Genomic DNA, 21,498 nt, shown 5'->3' with positions numbered 1-21,498 from the left:
ATTTCGTTTCGTAACAAGCTACAACTCACACAGGAGCTTTTACTTGATACGAGTTAACAATTATCTGTAAAATAATTCCTGACAGATTTTCTGTTGATTGTGCCTTTATCCTTGTAGATTTGTTACATTCTCGGGTGCAAGAATGGTTTTACTTTTATTTTAGTATTTGTCACTATGTATAATTTTTTTCAAAGCGGAAGTACTTTGATATACCGGATGTGACGCACACCCTTCTCTCTACCAACGTTTTGTTGGCAGGCGGTGTCGATGCAGCCTTTCAGGCAAAGCTGAGGGACGGTATGTCACTTTTCATTCAATGCTGCTGTTGGGGCTTTTTGCCAAACACAGAATGGACTGTCAACTCAGAAATATGGCTTCCTCTGCAGTGAGTAAAGCGAATAATAGAGATATCGTGACAACAGACAGTCCGAAATGTCACGAAGAGTGTCTGTCGCAGTCCGGAGAAATTATAAAACCCACCATAACGGAGCTGACCAAAGGAGTGAGGACGAACATCCTCTGCACCGTGGAGGGATGTGGCAAGATTCTCCCTAACACACCTGCACTGAACATGCATCTTGTTAAGTCTCACAGAGTAAAGGTAAACGCTTTAAACTATCTTTAATATTCGCATAGTTAAAGGGCATTGCATCACTGCAGTGCTAACTTGGCTAACTCGGGTTTGTGAAAACACTGTGACAAAACTGGAAAACGCAAGTCATCCAAAACAACTTCTTACGGGCGAACACGTGATAGTGATGCTTGGCAAGCATAACACGCTATTAAACGTTGAAATTGAACTCTTTGAAATGTAATTGAAGCTGTGATACATGCATTTTGTCACAGTGAAATGCTGTTAGCAAGCTAGCTAGCAGCATTTTAACTAGCTACTTACGTCATCAATTACCGATATGGATCGCACGTGACGACAGATGCTGACTGCATTTTTTGATACGCATCTGATTTAAACTTCCCAAGTGTACGTCGTGATTTTAGTTTCTGTGACATATAATTTGGGCTGTACTAGTGTAGTAAAAGAAGCGTTAGTAGTAGTTAGCACACAGCTTCAGAACCTAAACCTACCAACAGTGTCGACTGTTAGTAAAGCCATAGAAAGCTGATGGACTAAAAGTCTGCTTTACGACCTAGGCCCCCCAAGTACTCAGTAGACTGCTGTTTTGTTGGAAGCTGTAATTCACTGTTTCCCCTCTATCAATGAAGTTCTTTACACAGCAGGGCTGCCTTTTGTCCAGCGTTAGACTAAGCTCTTTGTCTAAAATAGGTGAATGTTAGAATTTGAATGAGGTCTTAGAAGAAGTGAGTCAGACAAGTTTTAAAAGGCCCCATCAGCTGTTTAACTGTGTCCTTATTAGGGTTGGGTGAGTTATATTTTATTATATCTGCTGTTTTGGTAGTCATTTTCTGTAAATCTCAGATGTTACCAAACTTGTTAAGTCAAGGCAAGGACCCTAAAGAAGCATGAACCTTGGGCATTGCCCTCCTTTGCAAACTTTACTCTAATCCTTATACATTGCGATGGCAGTTATAGAAATTTAACTTGCAGTTTATGCAAATGTTTCCTCATTGCATAAACGAGCCATAATCTTTAGGGATGCATGACACTGGATTTGTGATGATCTCCCGATATTAACAAATTAATTTTAGTCAGTTCAGTACTGATACGGCATATAAATGTAGATTTCAGTCCTTCGAAATCAACAAATAGGGGTAAACGACAAAGATTTCAGCTGCCACAAATCTTTTTATCCAACCTAAAACTCCAGAAATGTATTTGTACGTTCAGCAGATATTTATAGCCAATATATTGGTGGAAAAAACAAAAAAAAAGAAATTTCTCTATCTGCCGATACTTCATAACTTTGAGCTTATATCTGCTGACACCGATATACCAATAAAATCATGCATTCCCAATAATCTCTATTTTCATTCAACATGATTTGAAACATCTTTCATGTAATTTATGTCATAACAAAAATAAAGCATAATGGCTACATTTAAAATGTGTTTTAAAGATTATTTTCTCTTCTGTGAATCACGTTTTAACATTCAATATGTCTCGTGATTTTTTTATGTAAAGCCTGCTTAGAAAAATATTTTGACATGCAGTGATTTGTAAAAGCTAAAAAGATTAATTAAAGATCATATGTCCACAATTAATGTAACAGGTTGATTTTTGTGGGTTCTTCCCTACTTCCTACCTACTTCCGTCCAATTCACCATGACCCCCCTAGCCCCCCTGGCGACCTTGCCCAGCATAGGATAGGGACCCCCATTTTAAAAGCACCGTTTTAAGTCCCTTTTAATCCAGTTATCCAAAATTACAGTGGAAAACAAAACTTCAGGAGCTACAGAAAACTTGGTTTACATTAAGTGTCTCTTTAATGGTGATATTACACTGAAGACCATAATCAGTTTAATTTTTTTTTTTTTTTAACTTTTGTTTATTCATCTCTTACACACTATTTGCCCCTAAACGTGTAAAGATAGCAAAAGAAGCTAGAAGCCAGCTCATCAGTAAGGTACAGACTCAACATTTTTAAATAGCAATTTTTTCGATGACGAATAACAATGTTTGTTATCATCATCATGTTCTTGAATGCTGGAATAGCTAACAGAAGGCATCTCATCAGCATTGTTTGGATCTGCTTTAATAAGTTTAGTGTGACTGTTTTGGCCATGATTTTGAGTGTAATTTTATCTCTGTCCCTAACCTCAGCATCAGGGAGAAGCAGAAAGAGACTTTTCACTAAATTTACACTGTTACTGGTACTCTTAGAGAGAAATGAGCTTTGCATTGGCTACTTAAAAGGCTGCAAACTGACCCTGTTTTGGATGCTTTGGATCTGGACTTGCCTCCTATTTTGTGCAACAAAAAGCTACTCACCGATGATGAATAACTTGCTGACATGACTCAGCCATCAGCCTACAACTGGAGGACGTAGCTAAAGCCAACCACCAGAACATTGGCTGCTGGCAAAATGTCTGTTTATGCTAAATCCTTATGATAAAGCGGAGGATGTTTGTCAGCTTTAGCTGCTCTGTTCAACAACAGATGGAGGTGACCTTGACCACTGAAGGCCTGCAGTATTTATTACAAGTATAGCACACGATGGGTTTTATTTCACAACTTAGAATATTTATTGTCTTCTTTAAAAACATACTTTTCGTCTGCTTTAGATTTCTAATGTACAGGCAGTTGCATTGGAAAGCTTATCTTAGGACTGAAGGAGAAGCAGCGGTATGGCACATTTAGAAATCCTGTACTGTTAGGCTCATTATTCATTTCACTTATGTAAAGCAATACCTACTGCATATGCAGAGCTGTGGTGTCTCCAGTTATACATAGAATCTAATACATGTAACTTACACTGGCTAAGAAAAGCAGGGTGATGTATAAGCACACCTTTAGGTGTTTGTAGATAAAACAGATCTTAAAATACAAGGCAAATATGACATCAAAAGAGAAAGTAGCATTTATTTAGATAAATGAATAATTGAGATGTGGTACATTATGCAGTAGATGCTGTCAGAAATATTACTGGTCAAGTAAAGTCGTAGTTCATCAGTTGAAATCTTCAATGTCACTTAATTTGGTTCATGCTGGTCTTGTATAAAGATTGTGTTTGTTGTGATAAAGACAATTTAGTACTCATTCAAGCTCTTCAGAGTCAGCTCATTGTGTGACTATGCATTGTAAAATCATATATTAAATAAAATGTTTCTGCTTTGTTCTCCCTTTTCTTTTTGCTGTTATCTCACCTTTAGGATGGTATCGTCAATCCCACGGTCAGAAAGGACATGAAGGGCTCTCAGAAGCTTTACTGCTGTCCCATTGAAGGTTGTCCCAGGGGACCAAACAGACCCTTCTCCCAGTTCTCTCTGGTTAAACAAGTAAGCCTTTCTTCCAGTGACATGTAAACCAATCCACACAGTCAGAGGAGTAAAATAATGAGGTCTCAGTACAGTGAAGTAGCTCCTTGTTTATTACTTAAGTGCAAATATGTTACAAAGACATTTCACTGTATTTATGCCTTACTCAAATATCACTTTTTGCCTGCCTCCTACTAATAAGTAGAGAAAAAGGTTGGGAACCACTGTTCTGTAGTGTTGTTAGATGTGTAAATTTTCCAGGGGTAAATTTCACTAAATTATTGAAATTATATATTTAAGGACTGCAAAGCACTTGGTAACACCGCTTCATTTCAGATCTTTATTTAATACATTCAGTGGACTGGTATTGTGTTTGTTTCTTCAGACAAAAACTATTCTGGATATTTGATTTTTATGTGGGATGAGGTAAGAAATGTACATCCTTCAAGGCTACAGAAAAATGCTGAAGAACCAGTTTCTTTCTATCTGATCTGTGTCATTGTAGCACTTCATGAAGATGCATGCTGAAAAGAAACACAAGTGTACCAAGTGCAACAACGGCTACAGCACAGAGTGGGACCTGAAGAGGCACATAGAGGACTGTGGAAAGATGTACCAATGCACATGTGGCTGCCCCTATGCTAGTAGGGCTGCTTTACTCTCCCATATCTACAGGACAGGGCATGAAATACCTACAGAACACAGGCATGTACATGAAAACAGAAACTTTGCCCCAGGTTGCAAAAAAAAGAGAAACTTCTCACTGTCTTTTTTCACATTTTTTTTCCTTACAGAATTCCTCCAGTAAAGAAAAGAAAATTGGAGAAGCTGCTGAGTGGTTCTGAGAAGGTTAACACCAGTGAGTCAACCTGTCAGATCATGTCTGCCACTAAAGACATAACAGAAACTGCTCTCCCTTCTGACACATCTGTTCATATCCTTGACTCAGTAAATCAGAACTCATATCCTCGTAAGAACCTTCAGAAGTTGCTCTTACCAAAGCCCAAGGTGGCATTGGTTAGTGTGCCTGTGATGCAGCTGGCCCACCTCCCTGTTCTTCTTCCATCTACAGAAAGCGGGGCTCTAAGGTCTGTAGTGCTTGCAGTGGACAGCCAAGGCTCAGTCAGCACCTTGCATCTTCTGCCACAAGCCACAGGAGCTGTCGTACCCCAACTTGATGCTAAAAGTTTAAGTTTCAAGGGCAGTATGCCTAGCTCCCGCTCTAGCCTGGGGCCCATAAGCACAGGGGTTCAGGTCAGTCTGGACCCTGGAGGAACAGAGGACTCTGCTAGCAGTTTGGGAGGGCAACGTGGACGAAGCACATCCACCAACATTCAGACCGACAAATCATACTTGTCAAAATTACCCATGGGAGTTGGGGTCGGGGATGGAATAAGCCTGTGCTCTATGGGTGAGTCTTCAGTATCATCCTGCTCCCAAACAGATATCAGCGTGAGTGCCCAAGTCCTCCTGCCAGTCAGCGTTGAAACACAGACATTCTCCTCACGGGCCAAAGCCACATCATCTATTGGCGCTCAGACAGACAGCCAGTGCACAAGCCAAATTCCTTGCTCCTCCTCATCTATGCCCCCGTTCAAAACCCGGCAAACACAGACACATTTTGCCTCGCCACAGTCAGATGACAAGGTTCAGGACCAGGGTATCATGTGCTCTGATTTATTTGGCAGTGACTCCCTCAGTGTGTCCACACAGACAGCTTTGGACATAGATGATGCTCTCACAGCTGAAGGAAGCAGTATGTATGTGGACTCAAAGTCAGTGGGTGGTATGTGTTTTGGGGTGCAGACAGATGAGCTCAGTTCAAACAACATGGCGGACAACCAGACCCAGACAATGACCTTGTTAAATGACTTGGAGAATATTCTGTCTGACAGCATGTCAGGCCATCAGGTGCTCACAGAGGCCTCTGCAGGCTGTGGGGCAGCTCTAGGCTCTGTTCAAGAGCAACATAATGGTATTGACTTTGATTTTGAGGAGTTTCTTAAAGCTGTACACATCCAGACACAGACAGAGGAAAGCGAGCTGGGAGGATTGGGAGGTGACACACCCCTGGAGTCTCTGGACATTCAGACTCAGACTGACTTCCTCCTGATGGATGAACTGGACCAAAGTGAAGGACCAAGTCGAACCCAAGCCAACGATCTGGAGCTATTTGATACTCAAACTCAGACTGACCTTAATTTCCTGCTGAGTGCTGGCAGCCACATGCCCCTAAGTAGCATCCTGCGACATTCAAGCTTTTCTATGAGCACGGAGTCCTCGGATACAGAAACACAGACTGACCTCCCCTCATTTCCCACAGGCCTCTCTGCTCAGACACCTGTCAGTCAGGGTGAGCAGGCGAGACTGCTGAACAGCACAGAGACACAGACTGTGACCAGCCAGGCAGAAGGATTAGGACACCTCTTCCTGACGAGCAACGAAACACAAACTGTCATGGATGACTTCTTGTCAGCAGACCTGGCCTGGAATATGGAGTCCCATTTCAGCTCTGTGGAAACACAAACATGTGAGGAGCTCTGTGCTCTCTTTCAGAACCCTGAAAAACCCAACAGCTGAAGCCCGCATTGAAGTGCTGTCTGAAGTTTTCTAGTGCAGATTTATCATGTCTGCCTATTCCTTTACAAAGAGGAATCAGTCTATGCTGTCCTCCAGTGGACCACAGTCTTAGCAGTAAGAAGTCTGTGACAAAGTCTTTGAACATTCCTATGGAGACATCATGTCCAGAGTTGTTCAGGTTTAAACCCTGTCTACTCCGCTGCACTTTATTCGCTAAACAGGCATGATTTATCCACTCCTGTGACAGTTTACACATTTATTTGCACATAAAGTAACATACTGTATATGTCTTGTCTGAATTGCCAGTCCCCTGTATTTCAGTGTTTAAGCACTGTGGCTGATTTCGACGGCTCAGTCTTTTCTTGCAGTTAAGAAACAAAACATAATGTTTCATCAGTGTTAGATCTGCACTCAAAAGGGATGACAGCTTTAGCCGTACAACAGAAGGCTTAGAAAATTGTTACCCTGTTTGATGGCTTCAGTCATGCATGAGAACAGTTTCATCTCAGCTACTCTGCAGGCAACATTGTGCTTGTTTACGTATTACCTACGTAGGTGATGTATGGTGCATTGTGCAACGTGTGCATCTGGTAGCTGCCCCATTGATGTTACCAGATCAGTGGCAGCATGACTACAAGCTAAGAGTCACTGCATACAAGCTTTGCTGTCAGCGGAAAACTTGACCTCTAAGAACCTGTCAGCTTAAGTTTTCCTAAATAAAAGCCCACGAAGCCTTCAGCAGTGAACTGCTAAGTTGTATCTCTGAAATATACAAATGTGGCACAAGTTAAAAAATGACATGTTTGTCTTGTTGGTTGTTGCACAGCTTTCTTTGAAATGTGTTTTGTGATGTATTATGTCATGTGAAAACTAGTTTGTGTCGGGGCCTCTAGAGCTTAGCAGTCAGTTGAAGTCAGTTAACAGACTAGGCTGTCAGTGTCTTTGACTTATTCATTAGCTGGGTGTAAGTGTATACAATAGCAGCACAGTGCTGGAGTGATGCAGTAATGTTACTGTAGAGGAACAAATAGATTAGAGCAAGGATTAGCAAAAAGTTAAATGTCCTCACAACCTGATTTAACTGAAAGGAGTTGTGTTGAATATTTTCCATTAAACTCATCAGATATTTGACCCTTTATAATGATGCTTATTATTTATATCATTTTTCTCTCTAAACCTCTCATGTTTTTTTTTACTGTTGCACCGAGTTACCTCATAGTAAGCACATGTATACTGTGTACACATAGTCATAGGCCTTGATCATTGGTATATTTTGTTGCGTTGGTGCCTTATCCCAAGTATTAGCTTTAGTTGTGTAACAAACATTCGCTGCTGTCATATATTTATCAGAGTACTACTAGAATATGTTTTAAACAGTGAACAACACTGAAGAGTGGTCAGAATCCCTCTGGTTTTGTGTTGCATGATTATTTCAGTCTGTATTCATTATTAATTGTTGCATGATACTTTGGATTGTCCGGAATCATAATTTATAGCTTGTATTCAAAGTCTGTTCTGTCACATGAAAAAAATGCTATGCAGCATTTCTTGTAAAGAATCGGTTTGACACCATCTCACATTTTTATGGACGGTTGGACGGTTATGGTTTATAGAAACTGGAGAATTTACAGAACATGACACTGTGCCCACTTAAAACAGTCTATTTTTGACACAAACACTCCACTGTTGAAGGGTGATTTTCCTGATTAATGAGGATTTTGAACCTTGCATAAAAATATGTAATATCTTGTGTTGAGATTTTTACTTCTAGTTCATGGATCTTGAATTCATGTACAGCATAGCTGCTCTCTGCTGGTTTAACAGCATGGGGAAGTGCTTTGCTTAAACAGAACTATGTGTACAAGCCTTGTCAGTCTCAAAGTGTCAGTTATAGTGCTTTATTTTCTCTTTAGTGGGAATGCATGCAGACATTTTCCCTGCACAAAACATTTGGATATTTGTTCAAGCAGAATTTCTGTTTGCCTATATGTGTAGTGAATGGTTGCCTTGATTAATTGTCTAAACTACACTACAGATGTTCTAAATAAACTGCTGGAAAGTGTGTACTTTGTTCCTGGTCCCTCTTGTATACTGTGTTCAGTGTTACTAATTATACAATACAATACAATACAATAATAACTTTATTCTTCCCCGAAGGGAAATTCATTAATTATTTAAATATAAATGAATTATTTAAATAATTCATAATTATAGAGCACACGTAAAATATATATATTTTTTTTGTAAATGACAGACATACAAAGGTTCCACTCACATCAATCAGATGTCTTTAATTAACCGTAACATCATAGTTTTTGCAGTAAAATGTGTTGTCTTGTGCTTAACTTGGGAAAATTGAATGTAATCTCTTATTTTTGGTATGTGTAACATTATATGTACAAAAATACATAAAAAGTAATTGATCATGGCATCTTATTCTATTGATGCATAGACCACTACACAAATGATGCTAAACATGACTACAAGCAGTCTGATATTCATTCATTATGCTCTATCCCTATCTATTCCTTCCTGCACTGGTGATAATCTGATTATCAGGGTTTTCTCTTGACGTACCCAACCAGAAGTAGACACAACCACCTTGAACCTGCTCTCAGTTTCTCGGCCATGGACCTGTGCAACCCTCCTCCACCCCAGCCACCTCCTGTCCAGCTCATCAGTGCCCAAAACTTCAGATGGCCACCCTGCATTACATCTAGCATCCTTCTTTACAACCAAAACCTGTGTATATACTTCATAGAGTGAATTTTCAATCCTGCTGTCAGCCTCACTAACCCTTTGAATTTGCAATGAAACCATTGACTAAAAATACAGTTTTTCGTGATTGAAAGAAAGACACACCAAGTCCTTGCTTGCACTGAATTTAACAACTCCGCATCCATTTTAAGAAATCATATTTTGCAAGCACATTGTGGGACGTTAAATGTTTTGTCATATTAACTTTGCAGGTTCAGTCAGGTTATCTTTTTTTCAGTGCAGTAAAACAGAAGAGGTAGTGATGATCAGGGATTTAAATGAAGCTTAGTTTAAGTTCAAGAATGTTTAATTTCCTTTCATCCTTTCTTTCATGAAGCATCACATTTTTTGTCTCTGTTTCCCCATTTTCCCACTGTGGTAATTAGCATGTCCTGTGTGTTTTTACTCAAGTTCCTAACCTATCCTATTCTGCTATGACTGCCCTTGATCTATCATCCTGCTGCTGTCATATTTTAAAATCTGTTCTCCTCTCCTCTGCAGTCAAGCTGTTGTTTCGTTGTGATTGCTGTAACCCTCCTCCACCCCAGCCACCTCCATTCCATCTCATCAATGTCCTGCTCCTCAGAAGTTTAGTCTTCATCTCATCCTACATCCTTCCATCATCATCAAAAGTGTCCTGACTCCATTGGGGGGTGTTCTGTCCTGCTGTTGGCCTTGCTACCCTTCAGGTACATGAAGACATTGATGGAGTCTACTCACTAAAAGCATTTTACATCCTATTTTGTTAACTTTCCATATTAATAATGTTCACTGCAATGATCATTCATATTGAAATTATATTGCAGTAACTGCCTGGTTTTGTACATAAACATGATACACAGTGTGTTTTGGAATTCCAAGAGGACTCTGCCCTACTTACCCTGTGGGGTTAGTGTAAACATAACCCAAAATCCCACCGTGGTAACCTACTGATATGCATGACTTGAGTAGAACGAACTGACAGAGGAGATGCAGTAGTTTGGCATTATGTGTGGGAAGACTTAACTTTGAATAGTGTAAAGTGTGAGGCCGACAGACTGCTATGCCTCATATGAGGTAGTTGTGTTTTTACTACATGACTGGAACAGTAGAAACAATTTGAAGGGTGAAAAATAATGCATAACTTTGCAGGCATTTGTTCTTACAGACATATTTTGATTGAATCCACTTGACCAACATGTTTTCTAAATATACAATACAGTGCAGTTTGGTTTTACTTGGTGGGACCTGAGAGTTTAAAACCATTAAATACTTCAAACACTTCATCAGTTAAACATTTATTCCAAAGCCCTCAGACAGCGTGGCAGCACATACAGTCTTGTTCGGGTGTAAATGGCCTTGACTTGCTGCAGTGCTAGAGTGGAGGGCCTGTGTTGAGAAGCTAGTGTGGTGCAGTGTGTCAGGTTTGGAAGACGTAGGCACCTGATACCTCCTAGGTATTGAAACAGAGAACACGCGGGGGTTGTGCTGACATGTCCGGTACTTGGAGGTCAAGGCTGTTGAGGAAGTTACAAGCTCTGGATTAGCAGTAGGGTCCATTCTTGTTCCTCTTGTTCTGCTCTTGTTATCAAACATGAAACAGTTTCCCTCTTTCATGTCTTCTTCTGTGGTCTTATAAGCACAGTTTCTCTGAGGATCATGCAGCAATGGTTTAATTGGAGGTAAAAATGTGAAGTTTTTAATGGGAACCACTGTGCTGTTGGGCCTGTGGCTGTGTTTCTGAGGCTTCGACGGCCTGTTGTCTGACACTGAGTGTTTTGTTGAAGCATGATGATTCTCTTTGAGCACCTCTTCTTGCTCTGCTTTTACCCTGAATAAGTGATTCGATGTGGTTTCTTGCAATGCATTGATAACAGGCCATGCTGTAGCATCTGTTTGTAAAGCAGAAACAGCCGTGTTACTCCAGGATCCCATGTGCTGGTTTGATTGTGTTGATTTGAATAAGCTGCTTTTCCAGCTCACATGAGTCTTGCAGTGGTGCTTTGCTGTGGTGGATGAATTGGCTGTATTTGGGGGTGTTGTTAGGTTGACAGATGAGGGAGTCGGGGTGGCAGCCTCCTTGTGCTTTGATTTCTTGTGCATCTTTGGAGTCAGACGTATGCAGCTCAGTGGATCCACTCTGGCCCAACCTCGGACCTGTTTAAATGTAAACGTTTAAAATGAAACTGTAAAAATGTATGAGGGGGAAATCTGTAAAGCAAAATGCTTTTTCTAAAACTAAGGAAGAACTGCCATTATCGAGATTAAATATTAACCATACATGCATTTAACTGCCCATTAGTAATTGTAGTAATTTTTATGAGCTTCCACTTATGCATCTGGGGGCTGGCTAAAGATTTAAGGAGCAAAGAAGACTTGTATGGGTTAACGATTTAATTAAATTTAATTTAAAATAAAATTCCTGATCAGAAAAATAGCTGTTCATAGACAAGCAGAAAGTTTGTGAAAGAGTTTAAACTGAAACATTAAATTGAACATGTATTGGCATCAAACTCCAAGCTATTACAGAGCATGTAAACTCATGTTGCAGCCCAATGCTACAGTAAAAAAAAAATTGCATTCAGTTCCCCATCATGACACAGTGAAAACAGAATTTTGGAATTTTTCCCAGATTTATTGATCCCTTTGGACAAAGCAGTAAGTTTTATCGCTTTGCTGATTTTGTCTGTACTTATGTAAGTAGGTCTACTGTTTCCTAACAAAAATCTCATTCTGCCTTCTTGAAACAGAAATTTGTCAGACTAATTGTGAATATTTTTGAGTAAAACTGGAAAAAGTAATTTTCCACCACACTGTTAACTGTATTGTCTGACACCTACCTTGTGGTAGCGGTAAATATAGGAATGGAAAATTACATTGCAAAAGTAATTAGTCTTATTACGAATGATCTTGCTTTCGTAGGTCATAAAAAGGTCCCAGTTTTATATTTCTTGAGGCATACTGAGTTAAAGTGTCATCAGTCAAAGGCTCTAAAGGCCATCTTAATCAGAGATATAGAGGCAGTCTGTGAAAGGGTTTAGAAGGTGTCTATTCATTAACTCAGAGTTTCTCAACCTTTTTCTGTCAAGGCACTCTTTATAATTTTGAAAAATCCAAAGTCACCCCTGTCAAAATATATTGACAAAAACAACAATCTACATTCCTATGACTGCCAGGGGATCCATGTAGTTGTAGAATTAAAGGATAAACCTTTAAAGCAGAGTTTCTCGACTGGTGGGTTGGGAGCCAAGAGTGGAGAGAGACAATCACAGCCCACTTCTTTTTATCATGCAGGGCTAATGATGTGATGTAAGATGTTTGTACCTGGTTCAAGTGAAGAAAAAAATAGACAAGCAGTCCAGCAATTAGCCTGCTCCCTGAGTTTACAGTGAACTATGGCCTGAGCACAGCTGCCTGACTATGCCAGAGCAGAGAGAAGTTGAGGATTAAATTCCCTGTTTTCTGGTACAACAAACTGTATTGAGATGAACTGCTCTGTGATTTTATATCACTGTAGCATTAAGGGGGCTGGGTAATTCCCTGTCAAGACTGATGATGTCATGGGCTCATATATTAGCCCTGCTCACATAAAACCAAGTCAGGAATGAGGTGAAAAACTTCCTCACGGTCTAAATCCAGAAATCAGTCACACATAGACCTCAGTGTTTTCACATGTTTACAGCAACCTTCTTCCAACATATCTAGTGTTTTGAGACACAAAGTTTGGATTTCACTTTAAGAGGGCTTTAAAGAGACTGTGGTGGCTAGACCAGTTGGGGGCCTCTGCTCTAAAGCACTTTTTAAAAAATATTTACAAATGGTTTGGTTTTCATGGAAGGGCACCAAGACCTTAAAAACACATCTGGGTGTATTTTGGACCGCTTGCAGAAATGAAAACAGAAATGCATGATGCTTGCACACTATTCATTCACTGACCCAGATGCTGACACAATTTCAGGAAAAGGGCAAATAAGACTCTTAAGATTAGCCTATGAATGTAAGGATAGCCAATGATCTGCATAGTCATCCTCACAGTCAATTCTTGGTTGAATTTAAAGCATTTAAAAAGCATCCCTGATGATGCCAGAGGACATCCCTGTTGAGAAAGCCTCTAATAACTTACCGCTTCATCCCATCCATTGTAACTGTGAATTTCAAATGGCTCCAACTCCTTCAGCAACAACTCCTCACTGATATCAAGAAGAGCATCAACATGTCTCCTTTCTGCTGTCTGACAAAAAGCCAGCTCCTCCTCTGAGTCCTCCTCTTTTGGAAACTCATTTTCCTCTCCATTAGCAGCTGTTTTATCCACTTCTTTAAGGGACGCCATCATGTTAGCTCAAGCTCCTCATGGTGCTGCCTAAAAAAATACCCGAAGAAGAATAAACTAGAGGAAAAGCAACAAAGGAAGCTACATCCGTGTTTTTTTTTAGTTTTTGAAACGTAGGCTATTGTCAAACCTATTAAAACAAAAGAAACAATTCCAAATATGGGCAGCGTTTTTAAATGCGTCACTATTTAAATACTAGAAAGCCCCATTCACAAAAAAAGCTCATATTACCGTGGTTTGCGTCGTCCTGCTCGATAGTTTTCTCACACAGCAGTCTGAATGCCTTCACAGACGAGCTGAAACGCCGTCGTCATGGCAACTCATTGAGGCTGCACCGGCAGGGATGTGACGTAGAACAGAGGGCGGGTCTGAGAGCCCAGTCTGCTTCTGATGAATTATTACACCTCTGTTATGCAATAAAACGTAACCCCAGTTATTAAATGTTTCAGGGAGCAAAAAAATAGAAGTGTAAGGCAATTAGCTCCAGTAACGAGGACTTATGATTGGAAAGTGTCAACATGTATAAAAAATACTGAGTTAAAACGTGTTGATAATAATATTTATAGTACTTTCCGAACAACAAACTGTTCATTACACCAGGCTGTCAAAGGGGGAAGTTCAGTGGTTGACCACTTGAGAGGGAGGAAACCATTTTGGCTCTTTGAAACGTTCAGTTCTGCACGTACAGCTAACGTAGCCGTCAAACTCAGCTCCACGCTCTCAGCTGTGAGAGAGGACACGATGTTCACCACACCAAAATAGACAAGAGAGATAGTGGATGAGAGGAAGAGAGCATTTTCTCCCTTTTCATCATAAATAATAAGACTGTGGTTTATTTCCTCATACTCTGGACCTTTTAAGTGTCCATCTGGATCTCTCAAACTCGCAGTTTGCCTCGCACTTGGCTTGCGCACTTTAACTGCCTGCTTTATTGGTCCACAGCTCGCAGTGTCAGCCTCTGACGCAGCCGGAGCACCTATCCGCGTGGGGGCACACTGACACCTGACGGCTCCATCCCTCAGCACGCCGGTCTTTCTCATCACGAGCATCCCGGCTCTGCAGTGCAGAGACTGTTGCATTTTATGGAAGCAGAGTCTGTGCATACGGTCGTGATCATGCTGCCCCCAAAGAACTGCCTGCCGAGGAACTACAGCTGCATAGCCGGACTCTTCGGGAGCCTGGCAGCGGCCAACACGAGACTGGAGGATGGGGATGATTTTGACCTGATGAACAGTACATGTGAGCCCATCGAGTGCCCCGTTGTGGATGAGAGACCGCGGGGGAGAGAGATTTTCCTGAAGCCTCCACAGAGTCCAAACCTGCGGCGGAGGTGCAAGTCGCTCCCCACGCCCACCGAAAGAGCAAAGTTAGAGATCTCCCGCAGTAGGAGCCCTACTAGTCAGAAAAAGGTCCGGTTTGCTGATTCTTTGGGTCTGGAGCTCATAACAGTGAAGCACTTCGATGATACAGATGAGCCAGACGTACCGGAGCGCATTTGGGCAAAGCTTCCTAAAGGAACCCTGCACCTGAATCATTTGGACACAAAGTTCCCTCGGGCTCCTTCGCACTCTGTGTTCATGGAGCTGCAGTTCACCAACCCAGGCACCTTACCCGGCTTTGAGCAGAAAGTGAGGGAGGTGAAAGTGATGCTGGAGTGCGTGGAGGCGACTGAATTCAGCCTGTCTGGGGTTGTGCGCGTGTTGAACCTGGCTTTTGAGAAGAGCGTCTCTTTGCGCTATTCTCTGAACAATTGGATCACATTCATGGACAGTTTGGCGTCTTATGTGCCCAGCTCCAGCGACGGCGACACTGACAAGTTCTGTTTCAAGATTGTCATGCCTACCTCCTTTGAAAACGGAGGGACATTGCAGTTTGCAATCAAATACTGTGTTGAGGGGAAGGAGTACTGGGATAACAATAACGGGAACAACTATAAAGTGCGGCGTCACCAGTACAAAATGTCCCCGCCAAGAGAATGGGAGAATGGATGGATTCACTTTATCTGAGCTTTGTTGTCTGCAGCGGCACAGTGTGTGCGTAATTTACGCGTAACTGATCCCCGGGTACCTTAATTCTAGCTGTAAGCTGTTAAAGATGATTTTGTTTCTGCCATTGTCAGCTACAGTGAAAACAAAGAGCCTCAGTAATTTCAATATTTCCCCTGCTTTAGGCACAGATTGAGTGTCACAGACCACTGTTAAAGCCTTTAATAGGTGCCCGGTTTGGGATGCTGTTAGATAATTTGCCTTGATGTCAGGGCTCTGTACAGCTGGGTGCCCTTTGGGAGGGCATGTTCACGTTATGTAATGTAGAAACACGTGCCACGGAAAACGTGCCGGGCATGCCGACTTCAGGCATCACCGCCCCTTGCAGGAGATGCCGTGCGTTTGTTTGGCGGCATGTTGATTTTTTGAATCATCAGTTTGTTTTGCATGCGTGCAAAAAGTCCACATGAGAAGCAAAAAGCATTTCATCCTGATAAAAATACATGCAAGTGAACCTATACTAGCATTATCTCTTATGGACTCATGAAGGATGGGGAAACATACACATGCTTCAGATTTTTGATTAATAATCAATGTATAATTTCCCAAGATCACGTCACTAAAAGTTGCCTTATTTTGAGACCTGATGTGGGAAGTTGTGCATTGAATGTTGTACAGTTTTTTCTCCATTAGGCTTGAATAGACTAGATGCAGTAGGTGGTCATTGTTAAACTTTGAGTTTAAAATAGGCCCAAGCCTTTCATACACTTGAAATTCGTGTCTTTTAATCTGCTGACTTCCAGTCAAGTGGCATAGTGGAAGTCAAACAGCTACCACTCAGGCCTGTATTTGCAACTTTTCAACCCATTGTATATTTTCACTTCATTTATGCAAACAGTATAAACTAAATTTGAGACCTGATGAAAATATAAAGACAAAGAAATACAGCTGGACTTCAGCAGTGCTCTTCTGTGATTGTTCTCCTCCTGGGGAACATTATTTTAGTAGCAGTTTTTTCCAGAATGCATACCTCGGATCACTTGTGGACTTTCTTCTCTTCTTCTTCAGATTATAAAAACAGATCTTATTTTCACAGTATTTTTTCTAAGTAATTCTGTACATTTACACACAAGACAGAATCTTTTTTTTTTTTCATTTCTAATGTTCTTTATTACATTTACTTTTTCACAGACAGTACTGTCTACAGACAAAGAAGCTGTTTCACAACCAACAACTGTGTTTCAATGCTCTCTAGTGCATAAGGGCACATGATATTACCTGCATTAACCACTGTGCAAGAACAATGCTGCTTCTCATGCCTCACATGACCAGATAAATTGAAACATCTGGCTGGATGATGTTTCCATCCTTAGATGGCTACCTGTTGTCTGATTACTTCTTTTGAAAGCCAACCAGTAGCCTTGATGTTACAAAACCAGCGCTCTGCAGATTACAGCTAATGTTGCATCCATAGATTTTTGATCAATATCCTGGAAATGAGTCTTTTTTTTTTCTCCAGACCAGTTGTAATCATATACTCAGGCTTGCATGTTGTACACATTTTAATGAGATGCAGACATGCTTTTGAATAATAGTCTGATGTTTGTGGGTGCGCAGAAAGTTGAGAGTGCAATTCAGCAAGAAAAGGACATAAACGAAGATGCTTTTAATTCCTGTGCTCTGCCTGTAATCTAAACATCACTCTGTCCTTTGTTTACATCATTGAGATGCCAGCAAGTTGAGATGTGGAAAAGTACCGCTCGACCACTTAGCGTTTGGAGAAGCTCCACTATCAGCCCATCAGTGATGCTAGCCTCTAAATGCTCTGTGCTGGGACTTAAATATTATATACCTGAATATGTTAAGTTTTGCTGTCAGCACATATTCAGAGCTGATTTTCTTTCATATTCGAGGTCTGGCCAGTGCAGAGCTTACTGTGTTGTCTTGTCTGCTATGGTCTGTGCAAGCTTTGTATAAGCATACATGCTGTGCTATACCACAAAAGCTTGGTTTATCAAACTGAATCTGCTGACATGAGTACACAGGAATGCATCAATACCAATGAGCCATACTGATAAGTGGGTTTTAGTTGATCAAATTTGATTGTGGCCAACGAGTGATCAGATTTTCTGTCTTTACTAAACAACAAACAGTACAAATGCATTCCCCATGCACCATAACAAGGTACTTTTTTAGTTTACTTCCCCTCTGCTGTTGTTATTGGTGTGTACCTGCCATAAAGGAAGTGAAGGGCTTCTGGCCTCCTTAGATGCTCATTTAAGTGTATGCATAACATTTTGCATAAAAAAATCACTAGTATATAGATGTATATGTAAATGTGTAAATGTTTCATATTGAATGTTCTCCTATTACTGTCTGTTCTCTATGTATTTTGAAGCATCTAAAAAGCAGAACTGAGTGATGTGAATTGTGAAAGTTTGTTTTGTGAGGGCCCGGTGAAAGAGCCTAACCATGATAAAGAACTAAAGCACACTTACAATTTAATGTGAAAAAAAAAATCACATAACATAATTTAATCCTGCTGTTTAATTGGTAATAGAACTAACTGAGATGATTTGTCTCTTAAACTATTTTTATAAGTGATATATTGGTAGTTTTCACTGAAATATATCCAAAGTTATGAGCTAGTGTATCTGAAGAGATGGCTCTATTTGAAACCCCATGTGCACAACTATATTTGCACTCTGCCTTAGTAAAATGTTAGTTTCCTTGGAGATATTAAGCAAAGCTGGAAGAATGCAAGTGCTTGTTTGTACAGAGATAATGTAATTGCACATTGATGATAAGGTGGAGGAAGGGAAATTTCCTGGCAAAATGATGAAAAGGAGTTGCACTGATGGAAAATCTTGGAAATGAGCGACCTATGATTGTAGTGGACTCAGTCACAGCAGGTCTAATGCACTTTGAGTTTGGAAGAGAAAAGGAGCAGGGTATGAAGTCCTGATACATATGAAAGCTTCTCTTGTGAATAGAGACTAACCAAGACATTTACCCTCCTCTGTCCCATGTTACAGCTGTTTTCTCTCACTGTGGAAAGCCTAAATCACCTCTGTCTTACTTATACTCATGGAACTAAGTTTTTAGTTAGATTTACTGTATGTGTTGTAACATCTGCAGTCATCTGACTGTGTTAATCTGTACTGTTTTGCAGTGAATGCTAACCATGTTTGCATGTACAGCTGTACCATAACTCTATTTTTTGTTTGGTATTTAGTGTAACCAATCTTTTGTTAATCATTAATAAAGCATTTGTGATGGAAAAAAAATGCTTTATCTTTTCTACACACCAAATTCATCAATTCATATAGTTATTCTCTGCTATTACGTCAATACGAGGAGCAAACTCTTCAGTCTTAGCATCCCTAAAAGCACAGTTCCCAGTCTGGATATGTGCAGTGTGTGTGTTTTTATAGCTTTTAATGTGTTAGCCCCCATGGTGACAATAAGGCATCAGAGCTGCTCATTTAGCTGCAGCAGATCCCTCACTGCAGCGTGCTCTAGCCATCGCCATTATAAACATGGCTGTGGGCATGTCCTTGTGAATCGATTACAGTCACACACACACCCTCCTCTCTCTGCTCTTTTTGTGAAAGGGAGGGGTTAGAGTTGGAGTCAGGAAGAAGAGAAGGGCCACAATATTAAAGCACATATATCAAAGCTAATGATGAAGTAAAGGTTTTTCACCTTTTTACCTTAAAACACACCTTTAACAAGCCCATCCCTCTGTCTGATAGCAGTTTGTAACAACTTTTCTTTTAAATTATATAAACCATTTGCCAGATCTGAACACTATGGGAAAAAACGTCCTACCTGAACATCATTTGAATATTGAAATACTGATTTTAAACACATCATTTGAATACTGTGTTTGAACCACTTGGAATACAAGCACAAACAAGGCGCCTTTAAGGTTCAAGGTTCTGTTTTATTACCCTAAAAGTTAAATTTGTCATGCAAACAAATACATTCAGACAAAACACATAAAATCTAACCTTGAAATGATGATTAAAACCAAGTCATGATAAAGTATTTTTGAAGCCACCCATTCTCAAATAATACTTATAAATGCTTAAGTGCTTCTGAAGACCCCCTAAAATAATACACATTCCATTTACGTTAAAGTGCATCATCTTGTGCTAGTTTTGTTGAGTAGTGCTATAGCTGCAGGTACTAAAGTGTCCCTGTAGAGGGAAGAACTCTGACTTTAAAGGATGAGAACAGTCATGGAGAACAGCTGGCCTCAGCTGCAGCTGTGAAGAATAAAGATCTGATAGGTTGACTTGTTGCTCATCTATAAGCTTTCTACCCACTTCACCACTTGGTTAAGCGCATATTTGTTTTTTAAAAGAGAAGTTACCAAACTATGAAACTTTGGTAAAAGACAGGACAGAGTGAATAAAAGCTTGATACAAATAAAATCATCCGAGTTTTATCGATGTGAAAATGAGCAAGTCTGTGTGCCTGTTAGAAAGGTAACACTGTGACATTTCTTCTCAAACTGTCAGACTCACTGTAGCTGCTACTAGTATTGAGTAATAAACCCAGAAACAAAATGTTTTTTCCTGTCTGAATTTATATTGTGAAACAGAAGTATGCAGATGACTCATCTGGACCAAAGCATGAAGCCTGAGCTTGCTCAGGTTCAAAGCTGATAACAGAAGTTGAGAAAAGGAGTATTTCAAAACAGTTTCTCTGAGGAAAATCTTGGCCGTTTCAAACTTGAGACTATAAAGGATCAAGATTGGCAGACGTTTTTCTGTATAGCCTTGCTAATTGCCTGGACAAATAAGTTATAGTTATTGTTTGGTTATTGTACAGTATATAGTATGACAATTATGGCATTAATTGTAGCTGCTGTGGTGGTTGAGAAACAGAGCTCTGGTGGTGTATAATGTGGTACTTATGTGCAGTCATTTTGTAAATAGGTAACTGATTAGTTAAAAAAAAATATCTGGGTGGACCCTTGGATTTTTAGTGGCAAAAGCCTGTGTACCCATGCATCATGACATTTTAAAGTAAAAAAAAAGTCTGTTTTCAAGTTTAAAGCCTTAAAAAACTGTCCAGGAGTGAAGCCCAAAAACACACTGGAGCCAGACTGCTGCATCACGTAATTGCAGCATTGCAGCTGAGGCATTCTGTCTATTCTACACTTCCAACAAAAGATGCACTAAATTTCTTTTTCTATGCCCTTAAACCACCTCAAACAGATTTACTCTTATGGCAGCTGAGATGGACTGAACAGCTGTTCTCACAGGGAAACACTCCTCCAGCTGCAGCTAGTGCATCAGGGATAGAGCAGTGTCCTGAAGTGTGGCAGCAGGGCATGGAGAAAATAATGGGAAGTGATCGTTTTAATGCGCATCGGACAGTGCAGGTGTGTTTCGGGCTTAAGTCACTCCGTATGTGCACAGTAAAGTTGAGCCATGATTCTAGCTCAAGTAGGCTATTTAACAGGACTACTAGCCTTATCCCAGCACACATACACCCTGAAGAATCCATGTATTGATGAAAGCCTTTCTTCCTCTTCTAAGGTAGATGATGATCTGCCAGCTAGGTACTGCAGTCCCGCTTCCTGTTTGCATCACTAACAGGTTGATATCAGCTAACCAGCTGAATACCAAAATGTGAAAACATGGACAAACTGAACATCCTACATTTCTTATGTACTCTATGCTGCACTCTTGGTACAAATGAGCTGAACACAATACACAAAGCCACACAAAAAGAGGGTAAAGGGGAGAGCTTTCTGGAGCCCAGCCAAATGTGGGGCCCATGGAGGTCAGGAAAATCATTGTCCATTGTAAAGTTAAGCTTTGATAAGCATAGTTTACATTTAACCTGAATAAGAACCAGTCTTAACAAAAACACAGAAATGAATGTTTATTTTTGCTGTAGTACGATATAGCCTTTTTCAAGATGTAAACGCCTCTCTTAAAACAGAATCACCTTTACTGG

The 21,498-nt window shown here is 40.4% G+C and overlaps 3 protein-coding genes across 3 annotated transcripts; 2 read left to right on the top strand and 1 right to left on the bottom strand.

The window, feature by feature from the left end:
* The first annotated feature begins 261 nt into the window (after window positions 1-261).
* On the top strand, window positions 262-8,520 carry atmin (ATM interactor). The gene is made up of 4 exons (XM_041788450.1): window positions 262-601; window positions 3,787-3,912; window positions 4,397-4,596; window positions 4,686-8,520. The coding sequence occupies exons 1-4, from the start codon at window positions 317-319 to the stop codon at window positions 6,469-6,471; spliced, it is 2,397 nt and encodes a 798-aa protein (XP_041644384.1). The 5' UTR covers window positions 262-316; the 3' UTR covers window positions 6,472-8,520.
* Window positions 8,521-9,799: 1,279 nt separating this feature from the next.
* Window positions 9,800-14,016, bottom strand: si:ch73-103b9.2 (uncharacterized protein LOC100150067 homolog). The gene is made up of 3 exons (XM_041788463.1): window positions 13,769-14,016; window positions 13,331-13,567; window positions 9,800-11,364 (listed from the first exon to the last, which is right to left on the bottom strand). The coding sequence occupies exons 2-3, from the start codon at window positions 13,538-13,540 to the stop codon at window positions 10,498-10,500; spliced, it is 1,077 nt and encodes a 358-aa protein (XP_041644397.1). The 5' UTR covers window positions 13,541-13,567; window positions 13,769-14,016; the 3' UTR covers window positions 9,800-10,497.
* A 126-nt stretch (window positions 14,017-14,142) lies between these two features.
* Window positions 14,143-18,802, top strand: LOC121512011 (protein phosphatase 1 regulatory subunit 3E). The gene has a single exon (XM_041790959.1). The coding sequence runs from the start codon at window positions 14,620-14,622 to the stop codon at window positions 15,541-15,543; it is 924 nt and encodes a 307-aa protein (XP_041646893.1). The 5' UTR covers window positions 14,143-14,619; the 3' UTR covers window positions 15,544-18,802.
* Window positions 18,803-21,498: the final 2,696 nt, after the last annotated feature.

This window comes from Cheilinus undulatus, linkage group 1 (assembly GCF_018320785.1).
Source record: "Cheilinus undulatus linkage group 1, ASM1832078v1, whole genome shotgun sequence".
In the NCBI taxonomy this organism is placed as follows: Eukaryota; Metazoa; Chordata; class Actinopteri; order Labriformes; family Labridae; genus Cheilinus; species Cheilinus undulatus.
This window is presented reverse-complemented; position numbering and strand designations above follow the sequence as displayed.

What these genes read in the sequence shown, in the direction of transcription:
- atmin (XM_041788450.1), top strand. Translation starts at nt 317, where the DNA reads ATGCTGCTGTTGGGGCTTTTTGCCAAACACAGAATGGACTGTCAACTC. An exon ending in TTAAGTCTCACAGAGTAAAG is followed by an intron (nt 602 to 3,786) that starts GTAAACGCTTTA and finishes TCTCACCTTTAG; the next exon opens with GATGGTATCGTCAATCCCAC. An exon ending in GAAATACCTACAGAACACAG is followed by an intron (nt 4,597 to 4,685) that starts GCATGTACATGA and finishes TTTTCCTTACAG; the next exon opens with AATTCCTCCAGTAAAGAAAA.
- si:ch73-103b9.2 (XM_041788463.1), bottom strand. Translation starts at nt 13,540, where the DNA reads ATGATGGCGTCCCTTAAAGAAGTGGATAAAACAGCTGCTAATGGAGAG. An exon ending in ACAATGGATGGGATGAAGCG is followed by an intron (nt 11,365 to 13,330) that starts GTAAGTTATTAG and finishes ACATTTAAACAG; the next exon opens with GTCCGAGGTTGGGCCAGAGT.
- LOC121512011 (XM_041790959.1), top strand. Translation starts at nt 14,620, where the DNA reads ATGGAAGCAGAGTCTGTGCATACGGTCGTGATCATGCTGCCCCCAAAG.